Source organism: Nylanderia fulva, unplaced genomic scaffold, assembly GCF_048542155.1.
Source record: "Nylanderia fulva isolate GAGA-0341 unplaced genomic scaffold, ASM4854215v1 Scaffold12, whole genome shotgun sequence".
NCBI classification, from domain to species: Eukaryota; Metazoa; Arthropoda; class Insecta; order Hymenoptera; family Formicidae; genus Nylanderia; species Nylanderia fulva.
This window is the reverse complement of record NW_028189409.1, coordinates 2,362,693-2,390,441: the sequence shown is the minus strand read 5'-3', so window position 1 is coordinate 2,390,441 and position 27,749 is coordinate 2,362,693. Positions and strand designations below refer to the sequence as shown.

Here is a 27,749-nt window from a genome sequence, read left to right as displayed (position 1 = left end):
GCGATACCTGACGTCACAGTCAAGCGTGAAGTCGAGCGAGTATCAGTCTCGCGCCAAGTGTGCAGTGCGAAGGATGCATCGGAGGTTGGAGCACGAGTCTTCGATGAAGGTGCAAGTATTTATATTGAATTTATTGTCTTTTGTTCGCATTTTCTATTGAAGATTTAAATATTGAAATCTAACTTTATAGTTAAGAATGAAGCTGAGTGATAATCAGCGTCTCACGCGAGATGTGCAAGAGATGGAAACGATGAGCGAAATGTGCAGCGTAATGGCAGATGTATGAAGATAAGCGAGTTTAATTGAAGGTTAGGTTGAAGGTATTTATGTCGAAAGATTTTTTTGTAGAAAATACGATTTCTTTGTTCGCATTTTTTGTTAAAGATTTAAATATGGAATTTGTATGCATTGCATACTTAATTAATCTATTTCTATCCATATATACAGTGCAATAATTTTTATGCATATTTTTAAGATTTTATTATCAAATAATAATATAACATTACCTCACGCGCATAATCAAATTAAACGGAATGAGAAAATATATAGATATATACAGAGAAATATAGATATAGAAATATAGAGAAAAATATAATAACAATACAATACAGAAAAATTATAGATACATATATATGTGTATATATGTTTATATTCGAATTTTAGATTGAGTATCTTTTGTTGTCCAACATTTCATTGTCTAACTTCCCAGTGAGAAAATTAATATTAATTCGATGACGAATCGATATCAATGCCATCGATGCTTATTGTTAGATATTAAAGGAATATTTTAAAATTTCGATTTTTTCGATGTACTATTAAAATGATTATATTTGAATTTATATTTAGTTTGATAAGTTTTATAACATATTTCCTATAAAACTTATTATCAAACCAAATATAATTTTAAATATAATCATTTTAGTAGTAATAACAAAAAAATTTGAATTAATTAATTTAATTCAATTTTAATTAATTAATCTATCAATTTTTCTAATATCTAGGCATATTATAATGTATTCTGATGCCATTGATATTGATTCGATATCGAATTAATATAAGCTTTTTCACTGGATTTGACAATCACCTAGCCTCATCTTAATTCTATTTAATTTTGCATAGAAAAGCACTATTTTTAAATACTTTTTGTTGTAAGTATAAGTTTCTATTAGAATCTCTCAAGTGTCATAAAAAAACGAGTACGCAAATTAACAACGTAATGAAATTAATATAAATTATTCTTTCTGTTGACATCATGTTGAATCATAAGAAAATTCTATTGAAAAATTTTAAATAATAATAATTTAAAATAGAACAGAATAAAAAAAATTTTTAAATTAAGAAATTGAAGATATTTAAGATATTTAAGATTTATTCTGTAATGAAAAAATGATATAAATTACCATATTATTACAGTTACCAGTATATTATTATTATACTACATATATAAATATGTAATATATTATAATATTATAAAAAAAGAACGCATACGTCAATGGGGTTAAACGCAAGTGTTGGAGGTAAGTTAGAAACGCCCATTTGATTCCAGACATAAAAGGTAAAGTGCTTATGTGATTTTGTAGCGCGCGCTAACACAACTATATAATCGCAGCTATTAGATCGATGTTAGTAAAGCTACGTTCCCAAACGTGCCATGTGTGATTTCATATTTTATTTATATTTTAAAAAATTTATTAAGATAATAATAATAAAATAAAAGAAATTAAATGCCACTGAAAAAAATTTGTCAACTTGACTAAACCTTTCAACTAAATCCTTTGTTAATTGAACATATACAAATAATTAAATTAAATATAACATTAAATATCCAACAAAACGTATATACTAATATGTATTCAATTAACAAAATAGTAATTTACTTAGTCAAGTTAACAAATTTTTTTTTAGTGTATATATATAACATTGTACGAGAAATATTTATTATATGTTTCAATTCGTGAGATTATTCTCTTTCGAGGGAAATAAATGACAGAGGAAATAAAAATAAATGGGAAGAAAAGAATGTGCGGAATGCTGAAGGAAAATACGGAATACAGAACTGTGTTTACGTTTCCGACCGATTATGTCAAAGACATTATTTAGATTAATTCAGCTGCATCCCACTTTTGCTTTCTACGCCGCATAATATCTCACCGTATGTGTGAGTGCTCCTTTATTGGGCCTGCGGTCCAACACCGGGGCCTGATGCAACAACACGAGGCCTCTCTCGCGCGCGAAGGCGTTTGATGTGTGGGCGTGCAACGTGAAACTTCTCTCTCTCTCTCTCGTGCGTTTATTATGTACGTGCCGGTCGTGAACGCGTAAATGCGGACGAACAAATGTAAAGGGTGCTTAAAACATTCTCTCGCTTCGAAACACCTGCAACCAGGGGAGTCTCCTTCATTGACTCGTCGTGTCGTATGCGTTCGATGCACATGCATTATTTATGCAGCTGATGTCGCATCGCTCCTCCCCGATCTTCAGAAATCACGTAAATCGCTGAATTTTTTTTCCTCTCACGATTAAAATGTATGTTTGCCTTCGAACTTGAAATACATATCAATGAAAGTATGTATATGTGCTATGTATCTTATATTGTTGTTTTTGTTCTATAAAAATGCACTCACATACAACATGTTTTTAAATACAAAAATATTTTTTAATTAAATATTTTTTATTAAATATTTTTATTAAATATTTTTTTAAATACGAGATATAAAAAAATTTTTTTTCATGGCCATCACACTTGCTTCACCCGGTACATGGTAACGAATGTAAGCATATGTAGGCCCACCTATCGCAGCCTCTCTCGTTCGTCCGTGCGCATTTACGCACACACATTCTTACGCATTAAGCACACATGTGCAACTTGAATAATACGATTCGTGCGAGCATGTGGGCTCCGCTTCTTTAGGAGCATTTAAAACTTCGAGAACATGAACACTTTGCACTAATAAGCACCGCCGTTGAAAGTAGATTCTATGTGATAAACCTTGATTTTTAGCGATAATTACATTTATGTTATTATCGCGAAAAATCACTAAAAATCATTTTGTACAATTAGTTTTGATTACGATTGTATTTTTGCAACGGCGATAATATTTTATTATTAAATAGTCCGTGATAAACTATATGAATTTTTTTTAAAGAAAAGTCAACTTGTGAAATTTATATGAAATTTATATGAAACTAGCTTTTCGCCTCCACGACATTCAAATATTTACACGGAGAGATATTTTATCATTATCAAGTCTTGTACTATTATTGTGTCAACAAATACCCGAGTACAAAATCGCGGTCAAGTATTTTTTTCAATGCATAACAATAAGATTTTAAGATTCACGCGAAATCATATTCTAGTAGTTAAAAAAATAGTTAAAAAATTAATCTCACATATGAAATTACATAAGCTTAATTCGCATGAATTTGCGCTCCCCTAATAAAGGTTCATATATATCTAATACAATATTTATATGAATTATTAATTTGTAGAAGACAATCCATAGCTTTTTTCAGTATTATTGACGTGTATTATTTTAAACTTATTTGAAAAACACGTGTCTTTACTGCCATATTTCTACAATTTAAAAAATTTATTATTCAAAAAAAAAATTGAATGGATGGATCTATTGATACACATGTTTTAATCATTTGTTTTGTATTTTCCGTTTCAAATGAAGGAGACAACTGTGCAAAATATATTTTTCTCGCTAGCAATTTACATCAATGTGTAGTAAGTTTAAATTTCGATGTTTAAAGATACCGTTTAATGATGGCGATTAAATGACAGACAGTTCTTAGTATGACTCTGTCTGTATCCAATATACGATATCTATCAATCGCACGTTCGTTCTCTTCGATGACTATTTATGTTAATGAACGAGACTCATCGTTGCGTTAAAAATTATCGTAGTTGTATAATTCTAAATAAATAATCGTCGGCATCTCTCTTTGAGATAATTTATGTGGAAACAAGATTCATCAATCGGATATGATTCAATAAAAAGAATGCAACAAAGCAATGTTGAATCAAGAAAGAGATTATGTAGGGATTAATTAAGTATAACATACACGTATTTGCAATGTGTTGCAAAAAAGTTTCTAAAAAATTAAACTATTTAAAAAGTTACATTTTCTATCATTTTAATACGTAATAAATAATATAATAAAATTTTTGAGAGTAAAGTTTGGGGAGGGTGTATACTGTAATAGTTTTTTAAAATATATTTTGACCAATTTCTCACTATTTTAAATAAAAATTTTGTCATTGAATTCAACAACTTAAAAACACAAGATCTATAATTTACATGTATAATTAATTTTTTAAATATTTTTTTAGATAAAAACCAACACTTTTTATTCATCGTCAATTATTATAATCATGCAGTTGCATAATGTGTAATCACATACACTACGTTTTAATAATTTAATTGAGATTATTTTGATAAATTTAATTGATATGGAAACATCAAGATAAATTTATTAATATTCTTTAGTTGTTTTTTTATATATATACATATTTAATTAAATTCATTTAATTAAACGTAAAAAATGATTTTGCATTTGAATTAGTAAAAATAAATTGAACTAAAATTAAATGATATATGCTATCATTTTTTATACATTAAATATAGTTTATTAATTAAATTTAATTAGAATTGTTTTTGAATTTAAAATATTCCAGATAGTACATCAATTATACATTGTATATGTTTTCCTCTTATATTAATTTGCAGATATTTGTTCTTAATGAAAGCTTGTAGTTAACTACGTCTGCAAAGAGATTACGTATTCGAGAAACGTATTTCCAAGTGATTACGTATTATGCGATGACGTCGCTTGCAATGTTGCAAAGAGATATTTCCATAGTTGTCAAAAACATCTCCCGACGCACAACTCGTGATTATTTACGTGGATTCAATCGAGTCGAGAAATAATGTCAAGGTCTTGGCATCGCGAATAAAGTTGCTCATTCTTACATTTTACATTCAGAAATGCCTCTCACGTATGCTAAAAATAAGCACGAATAAAACGTGTATATATGTTATGAATATATTCGGTAAATAAAAATAAACATTATTTTTAGGATTTAAAAATTGATGTTTATATCGAAAATTATGCACAAGCTCATTAGTAAAAATTAATGAACTAATGTTTATACATTGAAACATGTATATACAAAACTTGAACAAAATTAATAAATTATAAAATTAGAAATTATAAAATAATAAAATTAAATAATAATGAAATAATAAAATTAAATAATAATAAAATTAGAAAATTATAAAATTAAATAATAAAATTCGATAATCATATTTTCTATCCATATGAAATTAATAATTTACATACATATATTTTCTTTTTTTTTACATTAGACATTAAATTTGTACATTTGTTTATATCCGCGTGTTACATAATTGAGTAATCGAATCGACAATTGTTTTAACTTTTATTAAAGGATATAATTTGTTGTCTGTGGCTGTATATTTCCACAAATTTCTTTTCAAATGCGCTCTAGGCAGATGAGAAAAATAACCACTTAATGGTTCGGTCAGAAATCTGTTACTTGTGTGATGAGAAATATAGACAGCTGCAACCATATGTTTAGCATTGTAAGAATGCACGCGATCATAGAAAATTACAATGCACCTGTATTCAGAAGATAGACAATGAAATCACGCCTGAATTCAAAATTTTATTTTTATCTATTAATTAATTTTCAGTTTCCATATTTGTTATTTAATAAATTAATCTATTATTATTTTTTTATATATTTATATATTATTCGTCTCTCAATTGTTTTTACAATTACAAATAATATAATGAATATTTTATTACGTTAATAAAGAAATATAAAGTATCAGAGCAGCGTAAACATTTATAATAAGTACAAAATTATTAATTATTTATAATAAGTATATATTTATATTAATAAATATATAAACCTCTTTAATTCAAAAAGTATCTTATAATTATCATAAACATATCTTAAAAAACGCAGCGTTTTTCTTAATGATATGACAATTTACGTCGTGCATTAACATAGGAATGACAAACTATTTGTGCGTGCTAAATATTCTCTTACAAATCGAACCGAGATTATGAATAGAGAAATGTTGCAAGCTGTTATGTAATAACGCGCGTAGTAATGCGCCAACGCACTTGTAAACGTATTCCGATGTCATCAAGAAGGGAAAAGGACGAGAGTTTATTTGCACCTGCTACTGCATTCTCGAGAAGAGCTCATGCATGCAATATTTTATGGAAATATCTCGTTAACAGCTAATAGACAATAGCGAGTATATCATTAATAGCAGAAGCTCACGCAAATTAGGGTCATTATAATGTTTGAATTAATGCTGATTTAACAGAGATCCAAAGAATGTCTTATTATACTTACATTTTATTAATTTAATATGATTGAATATATATTTAATTATTATATACAAGCTTTTCGGGTAATAATCCCCACCCATCGTGTGCAGGTTAATAATAAATAAAATAATTTATATAAAAAATAATAAATAAATCTAATATATAAAATAATGAATAATACATTTATTTATTTATATATTATTATTTTGTATATAATAAAGAGTGAAATATAATATCTCTCTGATCTTATATTATTACAAGATTAACGATCACTTATATTCGTATAATTAATATTTATGGCAGGAAAAATGAAATAAAAATGACAATTATGCACAAACTAAATAAATTACATTACTTGCATATTTTATTTATTATTTTAGAACAATCGCGCAAACTTTTCCGAGTACAGTAAATCTTGTCTATCATGTGTCCCAAATGTTAATCTATAACATGTATGTAAATGCTTGCCGATAGCATATACGAGTACAAACTATCTTTTCGTGCATTTCACTATCACTTTGGCGCGCGTATAACGTAGCGTATAAATAAGTGTATCGCTCAATAAAACGCGGTTAAATTGCCCTTTTATTTCGTTCCGCGGAAACGGCGTTTATGCTGTCTTTGCTTAATGGCAAACTAATCCCCAGGCAATTACGCTAGACTATGTAATCCAACTCGCAAAGGCACTAATTACGCGAGACGGAAAGAATCGCACACGCGCCGGAGGCTGCACGTCGTCATTCCCACAAAAAAATATATAAACGCCACTAGATACACGCGTCTGCATACTACTTCCCATAATGCATTTGCAATGTTTGTAGTGTTTATTATAATCGATGATCTCACACTTCAAACTTATTTATGTTATTCCACTAACGAATAATGCATTTTTGCATTATGCTACAAATATCTTCAAAAATTTTAAATCTATTTTGTGCTGTATTTTAATTTTGATAATTATATTAATTTATTTTATTTATTATTTATTTTATTTATTTTATTTATTATTTATGTTATTTATTTTATTTATTTTATTTATTTTATTTATTTTATTTATTTTATTTATTTTATTTATTTTATTTATTTTATTTATTTTATTTATTTTATTTATTTTATTTATTTTATTTATTTTATTCTATTTTATTTATTTTATTTATTTTATTTATTTTCTTTATTTTATTATTTTCTTATATTTTATTTCTTTTATTTTCTTTTATTTTATTTCTTATTACTTTTCTTTATTTTATTTACTTTTTATTTATTTATTCTTTTCTTTATTTTCTTTATTTTATTTATTTTATTTTATTTATTTATTTATTTATTTTATTTATTATTTGTTTTATTTGTTTTATGTTTTAGGTTTTTCCCGTATAATAAATTTTTAATTTAAATTTTTTTTATCGAATTTAAATCAAATCGACAAAACTGAACTTGACATTTCGATTTTTTGACATTTTAGATCCACGTGCTTTCGTTCTCATGCAGACTGTTTATCCAAAAGCGAAAGTATTTAATGGATGTCAGTCACTATTCACGTCGATCTAATCGTTAATAATGTTTTCCTGCATTACGCTTACGGACATGACTATAAAATCGCTATGTCAATCGTATAATGATATCGTGACTCGATGTTTAATGCTTAGCATACGCTCTTATGCACGTCGCAGATTTATATTTGCCGCATAGATTAGCGGGTGCACTCGAGACATTATTCCCTGTAAAAATACATTTCTGTTTTCTAACAAAAACCGTGCGATATTGCGTCGATAATAAAACAATCGCAAAAAAAATGTATCAAAGTTCATAAATATAAAATTGAAAAATAACGTGTAGCAGTCGCAATGTGCCGCGAGACGATAATACCGAAAATTTATCTGCGTTTATCGTGTGTCCACAATAACACAAACTCGCTACATATATAAAGAGATATGAGCCGCGATCGAGCATAGCTAGAATATAAATAACGATAGCGAGCGTTCATAAATAGACGTTCCGTAACGCCGTGCTGCAATATGCAAATCGGAGACTTATTGTGGGTGTCTCTCTCTGCCTGCGATTCGATATGATAATCATACCGTGCCAAACTGCTTACTCCGATATTAGATCCCTTTTAGTCCAGTATAAACTAACGCGATAATCTCGGATGACTTCATGACCATAATATTAAAAAAAAAGTTAATGTATATATTTTATTAAAAGGAAAAATATTTTTTTATATAATACGTAAAGAAATGTTAAATTTTTATTAATTGCTCCCATACATTTTTATTATCTGAAGAAATTGAAAAATGCAGATTCAATATTCTTTAAATAATATATTAATAAAAATAATAAAAATTATGCAATAAATAGAATTTTATGAATATTTAAATTTTTTTAATTTTATAAATATTTTAACTTTATTTAAATATTATTTAATTTTTTTTTTAATTTTATATAAATATTACTCTTTTATATTATGGAAAAGAAATATTTTTTTAAATGTAACAGTGATTGATATATATATCGAAAACTTTTATTAATGCGAGTGTCGCGATTACGCAGCATAATTATCTCTCATTTTATTGCGAAATTGCAATTAGCGTGTCAACTAACAGGGGTTTATCATAAAAAATAATACAATCGACTTCCTATAATACGGGTTATTGACTCTTTAGTCGACGTCCAGCGATACGTTAAGTGATACGTTAACAAAGCGTGCGATATGCGTGAAATCATTATTATTCAATTAAATCAATAAACGTAAATTAATGAGATTCGCGCTTTGATTACGCAACAAACTAAAATTATCATAATTGATCTCAGACGTAAATAAATAAATTTGATAGCTTCAGAGTTAATTAATTCATTCCGGAATTTATGTGAGATTGTCCGTCTACAGAGATTTAATACAAATTTAATATTAAATTCCTCATTTATTTTAGAGAGTAATCTAAATTATCATGTTAATGAGATAATGTGCACAAGTACTGTTTTTTAGTACATTCTCTTATTCGCTTTTTTATATTTAAAAAAATGTTTCTAACTTTTCTCTTAAAATTTAGCCTGAAAATTATGGTAATCGTGAGACAAAATAGTATATTGGAAGAATTTTATGAGTTTCTCTAATTAATATTTACACAATAAAAAATATTAATATGTACAGACTAAAATTAATTGAATGTATTTCATATCTTAATTGTGTAGTTATTAATATTTTTATTGTGGTAAACTTATAAAATTCTCCCAATACTATATTTTATCTCACGATTACCATAATTTCTAGGGTAAATTCTAAGAGAAAGTTCTCTTCTTTCGTGTAATAAAATAGTAATATAATAAAATAATATAAGAACATGTATAATAAATTTTAATTATACTTTTTTAATGCAAATTAAATTTAAAAATATATATAAAATATGTATTGAAAGAACCTAAAGGATTAAAGCTATTCGATGAACTACCTATTTAATCATATTAATATTTTTATTGTGGCAAACTTATAAAATTCTCTCAATACTATATTTTATCTCACGATTACCATGATTTCTAGGGTAAATTCTAAGAGAAAGATCTCTTCTCTCGTGTAATAAAATAGTAACATAATAATATAATACAAGAACATGTATAATGAATTTTAATTACACTTTTTTAATAAAAATTAAATTTAAAAAAATATATAAAATATGTATTGAGAGAACCTAAAGGATTAAATAAGCTATTCGATGAACCTCCTATATATAATCACTTAAATTCTTCTCTCTCTTGCTTTTTCGGCTAAATAATCGTTCGCGCGAACCGATGAATCTGTCCGCACGGAAATCCAGAAATGCTCCACTAACCTGTCAGCCCTTTCCATTCTCGCGGGTCGCGATCCGTGTCATCACCGAGCCTACGATCGGATCGACGCGCTCGCGCGCGCGCGATCGTACTACGACGGTGACGTTTGACGTTTACGCGCCGATTGATCCTGGCCGCGTCGCGCCGGTGAGATCGCGCGCGCAACAACAACTATTTCCACGTACACTGGTCACCGCACAGACTCGGAGAAGTGACTGGGAGATTCTGAGGACCCGACGGTTCTGGTTCACAACTGGTTCTTCTCCTTCTCTTTCGGCCCCTTCCATCTCGCGTATATGCGGCGAGAGAGAAGCGGAAAAAGAGACGCGGGTAAACGGCTGCGGAAGATCGGGAAGAGAAAGAGAAGGCTCTGCGAGGACGAGAGAGGATGTTGGGCCTCTCGAGACAGGTTGCCCCAAGTACCTGAGGCTAAGGGACACGACGGGATGGAAGTTCTCGGACGCGGCTCGCGTTCGGGAAGTTAAGATCGTCAGGGACGGATCTGCGGGCTTTCATAGAGAATTTTTCCTTAGAATTTCTCCTGAAAATCGTGATAATCATGGTATTGGAAGAATTTTGCAAGAGTTTCTCTGATTAATATTTACAATAAAAAATATTAATATGTACATAGTAAAATTAATCGAACATATTTTATATCTTATTGTGATAGATATTAATATTTTTTATTGCGGTAAATCAGAGAAACTCTTACAAAATTCTTCCAATACTATGATTTTCATGGTAAATTTTAAGAGAAAATTCTCTCTGTGTGCAAACAATATAGTTAAATGCAACAGTGAGAGCTTTTTTCTTACAATTTATTCTGAAAATCTTGATAATCATGGTATTGGAAGAATTTTGCAAGTTTCTCTGGTTAATATTTACAATAAGAAATTGTGGTAATAGATATTAATATTTTTTATTGTGGTAAATCAGAGAAATTTCTACAAAATTCTTTCAATACCATGATTTTCAAGGTAAATTCTAAGAGAAAATTCTCTTTATGTGTGCAAACAATAGTTTTCTTTATTGCTATTAGGCAGTGTTGTGCTTAGATGATTTTCAAATTAGATAGATAAAGATGAGATGAAAATATGTCAATTTATCTTAGATAAGATGATTATTTTATTTTATTACTATTTTTACTTAGTCATTAAACTTTAAATTACTTGACATGAGAGAAAATTGAGATATTTTTCTCTAATCTATATTTATTCAACTTCTCGAATTTATTTCACACAAAAATTACATTGTTTTAAGATGATAAATATTACAACATTGGAGAAAAATATAAATACTACTGATTAAGAAAAGAAAAAAAAATAAACCGATTCTTGTATATGAAATAAAATCAAGATTTAATACTTATTTATATATAACAGCAAATTTATTAAATATACAAAAGCTTAAGAAAAATTAATTTATCAAACAATAAATATTATAAATATCCGGTATTATTTTGTTTCAAGGATTCAATCAATTTAATAAAACATCAGCTTTTTGCACTCTTAAAAAAATGATGACGCTAAAATTCCAACAAGAAAAAAAATACTCGCCAGATGAGCCTTCGGCCCTGAATAGGGCCTTTCAAAATTTACATGCACTACCTGGACATTGTCGCGATCCGACAAAGAAGGTTTGTACCTTTGTCTCACGTAAAAGATGGCTAAAAATTCCGAAAAAATATAAAACTTATATTTTAGAGTAAAAATGTTTCTCTCTTTCTATATTGTGTAAATAAGAGAGTTCGTTGTTAAGAAATTTTTATAAAAAATTATATTACAGTCTATATATTTTTTTTTTCATTAGGTGATCAAAAAATTTGCGAATAGGAATATTTATTTTTATCGAACCATACTGATGAGATTATTATTGTTTACACAATATATTTTGATACCAAGATTTAATACAAGTTTATTAATTAAATGGTAACGGCAGTTTCGCGACGATATCGAATTAATTATTTATTAATACATGAATAAATAATGATTGATATTTAATCAAGTGCTATAATCAATGTGAGATTTAATAATGCAACTGTACAGCAGTGGCAATGACCTGAGTGCGAATTCAACAACTTGATCAGCTCCAGCTGGTACACTTTACATAGGCAACAAATGGATTTCGCTCTTATATTATCTCAAGTTACTGCTCAATTCTATCTTTACCCGTGTTTTGCAACGCATCCGAATTAAACACACGTTCAATTTCATTATTATTGCGTCAATCGATATCTGCAACGCTAATCATATATATAAAAATTATCTGCAAATAATGTGTAAAAAATTTTATTAATACGGATTGACGACAATTCATATAAGCGATATTTTAATAATATAATAACATTACAAATAAAATGTGCACATACATGTACAACATCATTTTTAGTGGTAATTAATTTGACAAAAAAATAAAATTAAGAATCACACAGAAATATAAAATAAGAATTAATTTAATATTACATTAATGTAGTTTGTTAATAAGATTTTTTTATATGGTGATGAATATTTGTAATATTAAATTTTTTATTTTGCATACATGCAGAATATTGTTTTTTTTTCTTCATTCTCTTGCCATTTGGCAGTCTGTAAGTCGATTAGGTCCAGCTGGAGCACTCCGCACGCAACAAATAGATCTTGCGCTCATACCTCGCGATGATGCTATCTTCGTGCGTTGAATCGCAGTTCCGTATTTAAAGAGCACGGGTCAAGTACCCGCGTTAAATATTCAGACATCATACGATGACAAGTAATGATGTAATATAAAGAAGTAGCAATTACGTACATAATTTATGAAAGCGTCACTTTTTACGAAACATTTTATTGAAGAAAAATTTCATTGCATGTAACTATATTGTTTGCACACATAGAGAGAATTTTCTCTTAGAATTTACCTTGAAAATCGTGGCATTGGAAGAATTTTGTAAGAGTTTCTCTGATTTATCACAATAAAAAATATGAATATCTATCACAAGATATAAAATATGTTCGATTAATTTTAATATGTAAAATTGATTATATACATATAATATCTATATAAGAGTCTTAAAAAAATTTGTTTTTAATTTATAACATTATTTTATACTGTAAAATTGGTTAATTTGTCGAGGACGATTTAAACGTGGGCAAGCCAAAGATCGTGATTAAATTATTTATTTAAATATAATCAGATATTTTACACATCATGGCATTGAGAAAATCCGAGACAAAAGACAATCGTTATTGATCGTTATTGAAATATAATAATATGGATTAATATTTGTAACATACATTTGTTTTTAAATGTGTTTGTCCTTATTACAAGCAGCTGATATTTTGTGAAATATATTATATAACAATGATATATGTATATAATATTTATCGATGCTTAATTTAGAAATAATTTAAAAAATTCTTAATAAAACATAAGTTTGTGTCTAACTAATTTGATATAATTATAAAGATTTAATGATCTTTATAATTTACGCTACGTGATTAGAAAGTTAAAGTGATAAATTTGTCAACGATGTCAGATTTTGTCTTATTTTATCAATCGCGCTGAATTTAGGTCATTAAAACGAAAATGTTAATTATAAATGTTGTAAATAATTGTTTATGGCCATGATAATGCATTGTCCTTAGTATTTTTTCCGAAATCTCTGCATCCTTTATTGAACCGAAGCTCGACGACTTGTTAATCTATATGAACATAGAAAATTTAATGAGTATAAAATTTTAAATAATTAATATAACAAAATTTCTTTTTTAATTATGTTTGTTGTTTAATATTAACAAATCTAAATTGTTACTATTACTAAACTTTAACTTATAATTCATATACTCGGGAAGAAGAATTCGAGAATGTGTATGTAAATATTTCATAGATCCGAAAAGAAATCCTAATATAAATGTATAAAAAATATACATTTTCAATTTATATTTTTGTTACAAATCGACATATTATTTAAGTATAAGATTATCTAGATACGGGTTGAAAATTAGATTTATAATGCTTTTAAAATACAAATGTATATAATGTATAAATAATATAATAACTGATTCCAATATTCATAATTTTTATAACAATAGTGCTAATGTATTGAATTTAATGTGTTTATTGTTTATAAAAATGCATGCAAGTAATTGATAAAAGATAAAAATTATATTTTATCAATTATAAAAGTTACTATTAAAATTTAAAGTGAAAGACCAAGTGCGCAAATAATTTTGATTTCGGTGTGCGACTCAGATATATTTCATTGCAATTTTTATGTATACATCTTCTCTCATATTTCTGATTATGATTAGTGGTTTTAGTAGTTAGTTGATAGTTTACCATAATCCAATCGTCGATAGAGCTATTGTTGCACTGGGTTAACTGCATGAGTAGATATTATATGATTTCTTAGTTCCATCAAAGCAGATGTTGGCACATTAAATCTGGTCTCACACAATTTACACTTTACGTCTTCATTTCGTGTTATGTGGAAGAGAGTGGCCGCCAAATAATCAAAGTTCTCATGACCTAATCCATCAATAGAATTGATCATCATTGCAAGTTGTTGGCAATAATTTGAATGTGCATTCCTTAGGTGTTGTTTTAAAAGTTCCGTGTTTTGAATTACTTGAATTCGAAATGGTTGCACACAATAAATGCATTCTGCATGTCCGTTTACCAATTTAAAATGGTTCATTAAGCGGTATGTATCCATCGTCGATATGATGTTTTCTTTACTGTCGCAAAGTGTTTTCTGAAGAGATGTGTTTGAGATAGCGCGAAAAGAGATTCTAATTAAATACAAGAAACGATCGTGAACAAATGTTTTTGTTAAAATGACAAACATACTTAGTTGAAATCTGTTTTTTGTCTCGAGTTTATTATTTTTCATTATGTGTTTACAATAACATATGATAGAGGGAACAAAAATATCTATATAATCTGCGTTTAAAAATCATATTCAAGAATGCTCCATTTATTTCTCTATTATTTATTTCTATAGCTCTATTATTTAAATTATAATTAAATTTTTTATAAATTTATTGCACAAATAATATGGTAAATTTATATAAAATTTGTATTTAAATAATGTTTTGTGAAATAAGCAATATATTATATTATGAGAGACATTTTAATTCTAAAGATTCTATTGCAATTAACTAAACATAAATCAAGTTTTCATATAAGGGCTACACAGATCGAATTTTCATAGGTTTTCATAGATAACCAGGAATTTAATTGTACGTATATAAAAATATAGATTATTATTTATTCTAAATAATTATTAGATTATTATTATTGTTACGCACCAAACATAAAGTTTGGCGCGTCCAATAGTAATTTTTTGAACTAGTTATTTTATTTAATTTGAACGCTGCTATAATTTAGATTTTATATTTATATGTTACAGCTGACGTAAAATTTGGGATTGCTGTTAAAAGTATTGCGCGTACAAGTGCGGGAGTGCCGTTAAAATTAAAAGTATCGCGCGTGTTAATCAATAAACTGAGTTTGACGACCCTGACAACCTGAGAGGAGGAGAAAGCTTGAGAGAGGCATCGGGCATCGACGGAGCAACACTTTAAGGTAAATATCATTATTTATATATTAATTGTTATAAATTACATTAATTCAGTTCATTTATTTGAGCAATTTAAACAAGAGAAAATTAGAGATAATATATAATATCTATATAAGTGACTTAAATAAATTAGTTTTTTATTTAAAACATTATTTTATACTGTAAAATTGATTAATTTGTCGAGGACGATTTAAACGTGAGCAAGCCAAAGATCGTGATTAAATTATTTATATATAAATAATCAGATCTTTTACACATCATGGCATTGAGAAAATCTGAGACAAAAGACAATCGTTATTGATCGTTATTGAAATATAATAATATGGATTAATATTTGTAACATACATTTGTTATTAAATGTGTTTGTCCTTATTACAAGCAGCTGATATTTTGTGAAATATATTATATAACAATGATATATGTATATAATATTTATCGATGCTTAATTTAGAAATAATTTAAAAAATTCTTAATAAAACATAAGTTTGTGTCTAACTAATTTGATATAATTATAAAGATTTAATGATCTTTATAATTTACGCTACGTGATTAGAAAGTTAAAGTGATAAATTTGTCAACGATGTCAGATTTTGTTTTATTTTATCAATCGCGCTGAATTTAGGTCATTAAAACGAAAATGTTAATTATAAATGTTGTAAATAATTGTTTATGGCCATGATAATGCATTGTCCTTAGTATTTTTTCCGAAATCTCTGCATCCTTTATTGAACCGAAGCTCGACGACTTGTTAATCTACATGAACATAGAAAATTTAATGAGTAAAAAATTTTAAATAATTAATATAACAAAATTTCTTTTTTAATTATGTTTGTTGTTTAATATTAACAAGTCTAAATTGTTACTATTACTAAACTTTAACTTATAATTCATATACTTGGAAAGAAGAATTCGAGAATGTGTATGTAAATATTTCATAGATCCGAAAAGAGATCCTAATATAAATGTATATAAAAATATACATTTTCAATTTATATTTCTGTTACAAATCGACATATTATTTAAGTATTATTTAAGATTATCTATATACGGGTTGAAAATTAGATTTATAATGCTTTTAAAATACAAATGTATATAATGTATATATGATATAATAACTGATTCCAATATTCATAATTTTTATAACAATAGTGCTAATGTATTGAATTTAACGTGCTTATTGTTTATAAAAATGCATGCAAGTAATTGATAAAAAATAAAAATTATATTTTATCAATTATAAAAGTTACTATTAAAATTTAAAGTGAAAGACCAAGTGCGCAAATAATTTTGATTTCGGTGTGCGACTCAGATATATTTCATTGCAATTTTTATGTATACATCTTCTCTCATATTTCTGAATATGATTAGTGGTTTTAGTAGTTAGTTGATAGTTTACCATAATCCAATCGTCGATAAAGCTATTGTTGCACTGGGTTAACTGCATGAGTAGATATATGATTTCTTGAATGATTTATGAGTTGCCTTAAAGCAGATTGTGGCATATGATATCTGATATCACAGTGGTAACACTTTGCTTGTCCCAATCGTGTTATGTAGAAGGCATTGGCCGCCAAATGATCCCAGTCCCCATGAATTATTTCATCAATATTTTGTGCGTAGTAATTTAGATGTGCATATATTATGTGTTGTTTTAAAAGTTCCATGTTTTGAATTACTCGGATTTGTTCAGGGCAATATTTGCATACTGCATGTGCGTTTTTCAATACAAAATGTCTCATTACGGTGTGTGGTGTATTCATCGTTGATATGATGTTTTTTTTACTGTCACCAAGTGTTTTCTGAAGACATGTGTTTGAGATAGCGCGAAAAGAGATTCTAATTAAATACAAGAAACGATCGTGAACAAATGTTTTTGTTAAAATGACAAACATACTTAGTTGAAATCTGTTTTTTGTCTCGAGTTTATTATTTTTCATTATGTGTTTACAATAACATATGATAGAGGGAACAAAAATATCTATATAATCTGCGTTTAAAAATCATATTCAAGAATGCTCCATTTATTTCTCTATTATTTATTTCTATAGCTCTATTATTTAAATTATAATTAAATTTTTTATAAATTTATTGCACAAATAATATGGTAAATTTATATAAAATTTGTATTTAAATAATGTTTTGTGAAATAAGCAATATATTATATTATGAGAGACATTTTAATTCTAAAGATTCTATTGCAATTAACTAAACATAAATCAAGTTTTCATATAAGGGCTACACAGATCGAATTTTCATAGGTTTTCATAGATAACCAGGAATTTAATTGTACGTATATAAAAATATAGATTATTATTTATTCTAAATAATTATTAGATTATTATTATTGTTACGCACCAAACATAAAGTTTGGCGCGTCCAATAGTAATTTTTTGAACTAGTTATTTTATTTAATTTGAACGCTGCTATAATTTAGATTTTATATTTATATGTTACAGCTGACGTAAAATTTGGGATTGCTGTTAAAAGTATTGCGCGTACAAGTGCGGGAGTGCCGTTAAAATTAAAAGTATCGCGCGTGTTAATCAATAAACTGATTTTGACGATCCTGACAACCTGAGAGGAGGAGGAGAAGGCTTGAGAGAGGCATCGGGCATCGACGGAGCAACACTTTAAGGTAAATATCATTATTTATATATTAATTGTTATAAATTACATTAATTCAGTTCATTTATTTGAGCAATTTAAACAAGAGAAAATTAGAGATAATATATAATATCTATATAAGTGACTTAAATAAATTAGTTTTTTATTTAAAACATTATTTTATACTGTAAAATTGGTTAATTTGTCGAGGACGATTTAAACGTGAGCAAGCCAAAGATCGTGATTAAATTATTTATATATAGATAATCAGATCTTTTACACATCATGGCATTGAGAAAATCTCAGACAAAAGACAATCGTTATTGATCGTTATTGAAATATAATAATATGGATTAATATTTGTAACATACATTTGTTATTAAATGTGTTTGTCTTTATTACAAGCAGCTGATATTTTGTAGAATATATTATATAACAATGATATATGTATATAATATTTATCGATGCTCAATTTAGAAATAATTTAAAAAATTCTTAATAAAACATAAGTTTCTATCGAACTAATTTGATATAATTATAAAGATTTAATGATCTTTATAATTTACGCTACGTGATTAGAAAGTTAAAGTGATAAATTTGTCAACGATGTCAGATTTTGTTTTATTTTATCAATCGCGCTGAATTTAGGTCATTAAAACGAAAATGTTAATTATAAATGTTGTAAATAATTGTTTATGGCCATGATAATGCATTGTCCTTAGTATTTTTTCCGAAATCTCTGCATCCTTTATTGAACCGAAGCTCGACGACTTGTTAATCTACATGAACATAGAAAATTTAATGAGTAAAAAATTTTAAATAATTAATATAACAAAATTTCTTTTTTAATTATGTTTGTTGTTTAATATTAACAAGTCTAAATTGTTACTATTACTAAACTTTAACTTATAATTCATATACTCGGGAAGAAGAATTCGAGAATATGTATGTAAATATTTCATAGATCCGATAAAAGATCCTAATATAAATGTATATAAAAATATAGATTTTCAATTTATATTTTTGTTACAAATCGACATATTATTTAAGTATTATTTAAGATTATCTAGATACGGGTTGAAAATTAGATTTATAATGCTTTTAAAATACAAATGTATATAATGTATAAATGATATAATAACTGATTCCAATATTCATAATTTTTATAACAATAGTGCTAATGTATTGAATTTAATGTGCTTATTGTTTATAAAAATGCATGCAAGTAATTGAGAAGAGATAAAAGTTATATTTTATCAATTATAAAAGTTACTATTAAAATTTAAAGTGAAAGACCAAGTGCGCAAATAATTTTGATTTTGGTGTGCGACTCAGATATATTTCATTGCAATTTTTATGTATACATCTTCTCTCATATTTCTGATTATGATTAGTGGTTTTAGTAGTTAGTTGATAGTTTACCATAATCCAATCGTCGATAGAGCTGTTGTTGCACTAGGATAAATACATGAGTATTTATTATATGATTTCTTAGTTCCGTCAAAGCAGATGTTGGCACATTAAATCTGGTCTCACACAATTTACACTTTACGTCTTCATTTCGTGTTATGTGGAAAAGAGTGGCCGCCAAATAATCAAAGCTCTCATGACCTAATCCATCAATACGTTGTTGGCAGTAATTTGAATGTGCATTCCTTAGGTGTTGTTTTAAAAGTTCCGTGTTTTGAATTACTTGAATTTGAAATGGTTGCACACAATAAATGCATTCTGCATGTCCGTTTACCAATCTAAAATGGTTCATTAAGCAGTATCTATTCATCGTCGATATGATGTTTTCTTTACTGTCGCAAAGTGTTTTCTGAAGAGATGTGTTTGAGATCGCGAGAAGAGATTCTAATTAAATACAAGAAACGATCGTGAACAAATGTGTTTTTGTTAAAATGACAAACATACTTAGTTGAAATCTGTTTTTTGTCTCGAGTTTATTATTTTTCATTATGTGTTTACAATAACATATGATAGAGGGAACAAAATTATCTATATAATCTGCGTTTAAAAATCATATTCAAGAATGCTCCATTTATTTCTCTATTATTTATTTCTATAGCTCTATTATTTAAATTATAATTAAATTTTTTATAAATTTATTGCACAAATAATATGGTAAATTTATATAAAATTTGTATTTAAATAATGTTTTGTGAAATAAGCAATATATTATATTATGAGAGACATTTTAATTCTAAAGATTCTATTGCAATTAACTAAACATAAATCAAGTTTTCATATAAGGGCTATACAGATCGAATTTTCATAGGTTTTCATAGATAACCAGGAATTTAATTGTACGTATATATAAATATAGATTATTATTTATTCTAAGTAATTATTAGATTATTATTGTTACGCACCAAACATAAAGTTTGGCGCGTCCAATAATAATTTTTTGAACTAATTATTTTATTTAATTTGAACGCTGCTATAATTTAGATTTTATATTTATATGTTACAGATGACGTAAAATTCGGGATTGCTGTTAAAAGTATTGCGCGTACAAGTGCAGGAGTGCTGTTAAAATTAAAAGTATCGCGCGTGTTAATCGATAAACTGATTTTGACGATCCTTACAACCTGTAAGGAGGAGGAGAAGGCTTGAAATAGGCATCGGGCATCGACGGAGCAACACTTTAAGGTAAATATCATTATTTATATATTAATTGTTATAAATTACATTAATTCAGTTTATTTATTTGAGCAATTTAAACAAGAGAAAATTAGAGATGTTATATATATTAATATTTTTTATTCTAAATATTAATCAGAGAAACTTGAAAAAATCTTTCAATATCATGATTTTTAGGATAAATTCTAAGGAAAAATTTGCCACATGCATTTAACTATATTGAATAAAAATTTAATTGCATTTAACTATATTGTTTTACAAAAAATAACTATTATTTGAACGCTTCGTCATTCAACGCAAAAATTTTTTAATACAATGGAGCATAAAATAGTGTCGAGGAATTAATAATTAAGAATGCTACGAATTATGAGTCAGATCGTTTTATTTTCAAAGTTTTTGCATCATCATTATGCACATCTAACGATCAACTGTGTAACAAATACACTGTTCTTGTTGCGATCGTAAAGGAAATTTTTCCCTTTATTCCTTTATATTTAACCGCAATTATTCATAATTTTTCCTTTTACAATTATAATTTCTCTCTTTCTTCTTCATTTGTTGCGATATAAAGTAATCGAGAATTAAATGGCTATATCTGTTATACATTATACAGAGAATATATCGATGTTTCGTTACATACCTCTCTTTTTTTCGTAATCAAACGACGAGCCTTGCGTGAAAATTATTCGCGCGATATAACTCGTATAATACTGTTGGAATAAATATTTATATCGAGAACGCGATCGTGAAACTTTACACCGAAGCGCACATCAGTAACATCCACGAACATTCTCGACGAAAAAGGCTTAAAGATACGTTTGTAATTACGTATATTTATATAAGAGCAATTTCGAAAGCCGATAGAGCTTCTGACAAAAAATCATCCTCTTCTCTAGCTTATATATATATTGTATTATATTATGATCGACTACCTTAGCAATATAAGATTACTTCGAGATCAGATCAGAAATTTCCTTCTTAACGCGAGTATATTCTTTTTCTTCCATCTCTTAAATATTATATCATTACATAAAGATTTACGAGATAGATAGCGTAAACGAAACCGCGCGTTACGGAATGCGCGAATCTTTTTACATAATATAGGAAATTTTTTTATTCCTTAGAATATATATGTGCATAATGCTTCGAAATCCTTCCTTTCTCATTCCACATATTTTCGTATACCTATTCATTTTAAATTTTTAATTTTTATTTTAATTATTTTATTTTTATTTTAATTTTTAATTTATTTTAATTTTAATTTTTAATTTTTGCGACAGCACCAAGGATTTATATTTATATCTATATATGATAATCAAAATTGCACTCATCCTTAGTGATTTATTCGGAAGCCTGAAAGAAGAAAATATTGCTTTCAACAATTTTTAGATTATATTTCTGAGACTATCTTCCGTAATTTTATGCATATTGCTATTTAAAAATTATAAATAAAATTATAATAAAAGATTTGTCCGGAGAAAATTGATAAAAGTATAATAGAGACAAAAAAAGAATCTTATTTCCGGGACTCTTCAAAATTTGATGGATTATTTCTATAAGATTTTTTTTCAGAAGAATATAATGTCACAAAAGTTTGCGATATTCTTTTTTCTCGATAAAAAAATCTATCAATCACATTAATTAAATAGAGGGATCTCAGAAATAATAAAATTTCTTTCTCCCCCATAAATACTGAAGTATACGGATGTGAACTTTGCGATTGAAAACACGTTGATCGTTTGCAAGCTTTTTCATAATGGCGATTAATCCAATCTCGATAGTAATGATTATAGGAAGGAGTCACCTGTGACACTTTACAAACATGTTAAATACCTGAGAAAAATGTCATCACGAGAGCGTTTCGCGCGCTCTATCCTATTATATCGTTCGTGTATCTTTCATTTATTATTATTTTTTTTACAATGACGTAGTCTACCTCTGTCTTTAAGTAATCGAAACGTATATTTATATTTATAAAAATTGCATTCTTTATACGAGAACAGTTACGACAAAGACGAGCAAGAACGAGGCGTACATATGTGAAAAAAAAAGTTTACGCGGACACACCAAACACTCTTTTTTTTTCTCTCAAATCGTGCAATTTTTTCATTGATATATTTCATATGAAATTATATATATAATTATATATATAATTATAATTATAACCATAATTAATAATAATAATAATAATAATAATAAATTATTATTATTATTATTATATATATTATATATATATATATAATTATCTATAATGCGATTATATATATAATCGCTCAATATTTCAGAATCATCGGCGAAAAGTAGGAGCCGAAAATTAAAAAAATTCTTTCCATGCACGATAATTATCAAATGGTCGCTTAAATGACGAAAAAGTTTTATAAATATTGCATCGGTATATAATATTTACAATGACGGCGAATTTAAAACTGTATCAAATGGCGGTATATATTTATTTGTGTTGACTATTTGGCAAGAATACGGCTAAGTAAGAGCACACATAGAGAGCATATGAAATAATATATTTTAGTAAGAACTTTACTCTCTTATATATATTTCATTATATTTTTTAATTTATTATATTTAATAAATTATATAGAGTAAAATGCTGCGCATTTCTAAAAGTATCGAATTCTTCTTATTAAATAATTGCTGTCTCTCTTTCTCTGTCTTTCTCTCTCAATTCATATTAATCAATATATCGTAGTAGCTGCATTTTATATTTATGCTGTATATCGCTGTATTATCGTATATATATTACAAATGATCGAAAAAATGTCGCAAGAGATCTTTTTATGATTTATCTCTGTGGTGGAATTATTCTTTCTTTATGGAGGAAGTGTTGAGACACATAGAGGAACGCGTGTACGTCCGACTTCAAAAGGCGACCACCGATACTATTTTAGTGTCTTTCTAATTTTACGTTCTTCTATCCCAAAAGGAAAAGACGCTTGCAGAGCCTAATTGCTTTTGAAATAACTTATCTTCTTCTACATGCGTGTCATAAATCGCATTTACAAAATATAATACTAGCGAAGACGTACACATTTTAATATTTATCTTTTTACTGATCTTTCTGTACATACACACAGGATAATTCTATATATAAGAACAAAAAAATTTTAATGTTTTTTTTGTTGAAAATTAAGAGGGTCTTTCATATGAATATATATTTAATTTTTTTCAAATTTTTGACAAGTTAAGAAAATGAAATTTGGGACACCCTAAAATCACCCTGTATATAAATCGTTAATATATTAATTATTCAGGCAACGCTTTATTTTTTATATTTTCATAAAAAAAATAATTTTTCTGCCATATTGTTGCAAAAAAAAATTTTATTTTTATTTATGTTTAATTATTGTGTGTGCAGTCTTTCTATGAGGTTACATAATTTTGAACACATAGAATAAATAAAAGTATATACATATTTTAGTCAATGCAATGATCCCAAAAATAATGTATGCCAATAAAAATGTTCTATTATTAGAGAAAAAATTTGGAATTAATCTTTAGTTAACCCAAACTTTTAATTTTGATTGCCTAATAAAAAAAATTAAATTTTACATTAGATTTTTCTTAAGAAACATTAAAATTAATTAAAAGATGAGATGCTGAGCATTTAATAATATGACATAATCGAAATGTGTCATAATATTTACAATCAATGATATGCGATAGCAAATTCTATGCAAATTTTTTGTTTTTTCCTTTTCTCTGTTCCCCCATATGTATATCTTCCCAATTCTTACACAAAATTTTGCTTATCAATTTGCACATGCGCACTGATGAATAAAAAAGAAAAACAAACGGGTGTAAGGTAAACGGACAAATAAAAATATCGAGATTTACACAAATAAATATAAAACATATATTTAAATTAAATGCCACAAAATATCTTGCGCTCTGTGATAAATCTGAAGCCGGAGATGTTTTTTTCTTTTTTTTTTCAGCTCCTTCATATGAAATTACAGTGTGCCAAAGAGACAAATAGATCAACCATCCATTCAATATAAACGGTAACGCATGCACATGTTTCAACATGATATAAAGCAGTATATACCTCCTCCGATACACTCCTCGAGAATTAAGTGTGAACATTATACCTGCTATTTAAAAAAAAATCTATACAAAAAAAAAATCGCTAAAAGTCATCGACGATCTAATTCGTTGGACGAGTCCCTCCTCGCCTCATTGATATATTCAGTCTTAATCAGTTTATCAAACTATCATATACGTCATTCATGTACATTATTCCATCGCACCACAGTTTCGCGCTAATAGGTTTGTTTAATTTAATTGATTTAATTAAAATACTAGTCGCGCACGCGCGCTAACGAGGCAAGAGGAGAAATTGAAAAATCGAATTGAAAAAAAAAAAAAAAAAATACAATGGTCGCTCTTTTCTTTCCTTTCGCTCTTTTCTCCCTAGAACAAAATAAAATCTTCTTACAAAGCATTTGGTCTGCGCCCGAATCTATTCTTTCGACTCTGTAAAAATAAGCGAATAAGGGATAAATTCATAGAAATTTTTCGATTTAAAATTTCTATCTTTATCTTCTATTGTGTCAAGTTTTAATATTTTAATTGTGATTGGAAAAAATATATTTTTAATCACGAAAAAATGTGCAATGTGACAAAAATTCAGACAATTTCTAATCTTGCAGTTTTCGAGATTCTCGCAAAGTAATTTCTATGAATCCCTTTCACTTCTTTTTTACAGAATCGATTTAAGAGATCGCGGAATTCCCCATAAGAGTGTGAAAGCCAGCGGAAAACGCGCCTTCATAGTGTCTTATAATTAGTAAAATAATTATTGCTACACTAATTCGCTTAGTTGTGTGGACCGTATTATATTATTGCTCTCGGGATGATAATGTGAAAAAATCTACGGCTTTGATTGGGGATCGAGCCAACTTTTAGCCGGGAAGCGGATTTTTTTTTATGTAAACGGCGCTCGTTATCAGTGTCGCATCGTTTCTCGAGATCGCACGAGATTTTATCGGATTTAATATAATCGCCTCGTGCGGAGCAATGAACACTAAATGTGGTACAAATACGGTTGATTCTTCAGGGAAACGGAAAAGCCGATGTTTGCGCATTTTATTGATTTGTCTATTTCGGATGAAAAAGCTGCCTATTTTTTCATCTCTTCCTTTCTCTCTTTCTCAAAAAACTTAGAAAAAATAAAATTTCGATATTATTAAGTTTCAAATAAATGATTTAAATATTTATTCAAATTCAATAATTTTTTTTCAGTGCATAAACAATACTAAGGAATCGAGAGGACCATATTTAATATTAAATGCGATATTACGCGGAATATTCGCATATTTATATGCGCACGAGAGATTACACAAGTGTCCATGCTTTGTCAGAGCATTCAAAGCTGTTAAAATGTCCGCGAGTTTCAAAATGGATATCTCTCCTCTAATTTTCCTTTTTTTTTTCATCTTTTAACGCGTTCGTACAGATATACATATGTATACATGTGTGTATCCCAAATAGCCACAATAATTATTATATTATTTCGACATCAAAATGATGCGATTTGCTGTCAAAATACATAATTTTGACGTCCTAATGACGTAATTTGCTGTCAAAATGGCTACTTTTGCTTTTGGGATGTTATACATATATTATTCTTACGCAATTATGCAGCTAATTGATATAGGTACGTGAATAATTAATTGTTTACACGATATTTATGTACAAGTTATCACGGTTTCAGGTAGCCGAGAGGATGAGTTGCGATGATGCGAAGCATCGCTTTATACTGCGCGGTTTTATCGAAGAATTCAGCACTCTTTTATACTCAATATAACTTAACGCGCGCGCACACATACGTAAACACACACACAACATGCAATATTTCTATTCCTTTGTAAATAATTTTCGCAAAAATTGGCCTAATTTTTTTATCATTTCCTAATTTTTATTAACGCAAGCGCGAAGAGATTAATATTTTTTTTTATCTCCATTTTTTCTCTTCGAACGACCAGACGAGAAAATAAAATAACGACATTGACAGCATGAAAAGCACTTCTTTCGGCAAAAAGAACAGAGAACGCTCTAATTTCTGCCGTCGAACACAATATAAAGACACGTATACAATTATATCCTACTAATCAATTAATAATAATAATCAAATATCACAATCTATGATAAGAAGTACGCATAGTCCTGCGTCCTGTCGCATCACTAATCTATAATTGGGTAATTAGATTAGCTCTGCGCGCTTTTTATTCATTATCAGGAGATTGCAGGGGACGCAAATTATAACGACAGCACGTAGAAAAATAAATAAATCGTCTTTAGGTGTGAAAAGACAAATTTAAATGTAATTATTTTTAAGTTCGCAGACAAACCTACATAGTAGCTTACGATTTATTCGCGGATAGAGCATTAAAAAAAAAATCGAGGAAATCTATGTCTCGACAAGATGAGATTTTTTTTGTAGAACAGTGAAAAGAAAATTTTGGAAAATTTTAATAATTTGTTATTGCAGCTCTATATTATATTGTATTTAAATATATAATTGATCTCTATTTATTAAAATATGCTATGTATGCAAGATGATTCGTATAAAATCTTAACAGGCGAATATCTGTCAACTATAAGATACATTTTTTTAGAATAAAAAAATGTATCGGGTAAAAGTTGTAGAATTTTTCGAGGAGAATATATCATGACTTAAAATTGCTTTTGGATGGCATTTTTTAAATCATTTAAAGATATTATATCTCTACAACTTTTG

The 27,749-nt window shown here is 27.5% G+C and overlaps 2 protein-coding genes and 2 long non-coding RNA genes across 6 annotated transcripts in view; 1 reads left to right on the top strand and 3 right to left on the bottom strand.

Annotated features, from left to right (window-relative positions):
- Positions 1–10,415, bottom strand: part of Kank (KN motif and ankyrin repeat domain-containing protein 2 kank) — a 39,540-nt gene extending 29,125 nt beyond the window's left edge. The window contains exon 1 of the mRNA XM_029309885.2: positions 10,194–10,415. The gene's annotated coding sequence lies outside the window, so the exon portion shown is untranslated. The remainder of the gene's footprint in view (positions 1–10,193) is intronic.
- Positions 48–27,749, top strand: LOC114936644 (uncharacterized). Of its 3 annotated transcripts, XR_003820755.2 has the most exons (7): positions 48–109; positions 191–320; positions 15,578–15,753; positions 18,205–18,383; positions 20,826–21,004; positions 24,946–25,011; positions 26,252–27,749. It is a non-coding gene; the product is annotated as an uncharacterized LOC114936644 (long non-coding RNA). The 3 variants fall into 3 exon arrangements; XR_003820756.2 differs by lacking the exon at positions 26,252–27,749 and having other exon boundaries at positions 191–308; positions 24,946–26,151; XR_003820754.2 differs by lacking the exon at positions 26,252–27,749 and having other exon boundaries at positions 24,946–26,151.
- On the bottom strand, positions 13,328–14,985 carry LOC146724716 (uncharacterized). The gene is made up of 2 exons (XR_014926545.1): positions 14,506–14,985; positions 13,328–13,868 (listed from the first exon to the last, which is right to left on the bottom strand). It is a non-coding gene; the product is annotated as an uncharacterized LOC146724716 (long non-coding RNA).
- Positions 18,438–20,229, bottom strand: LOC114936643 (uncharacterized). The gene is made up of 2 exons (XM_029309892.2): positions 19,775–20,229; positions 18,438–19,131 (listed from the first exon to the last, which is right to left on the bottom strand). Exons 1-2 carry the CDS (start codon positions 20,130–20,132, stop codon positions 19,127–19,129), a joined length of 363 nt encoding a protein of 120 aa, XP_029165725.1. The 5' UTR covers positions 20,133–20,229; the 3' UTR covers positions 18,438–19,126.

Excerpts from the sequence above, each read along its gene's own strand:
- LOC114936643 (XM_029309892.2), bottom strand. The coding sequence starts at position 20,132 with ATGAATAGATACTGCTTAATGAACCATTTTAGATTGGTAAACGGACAT.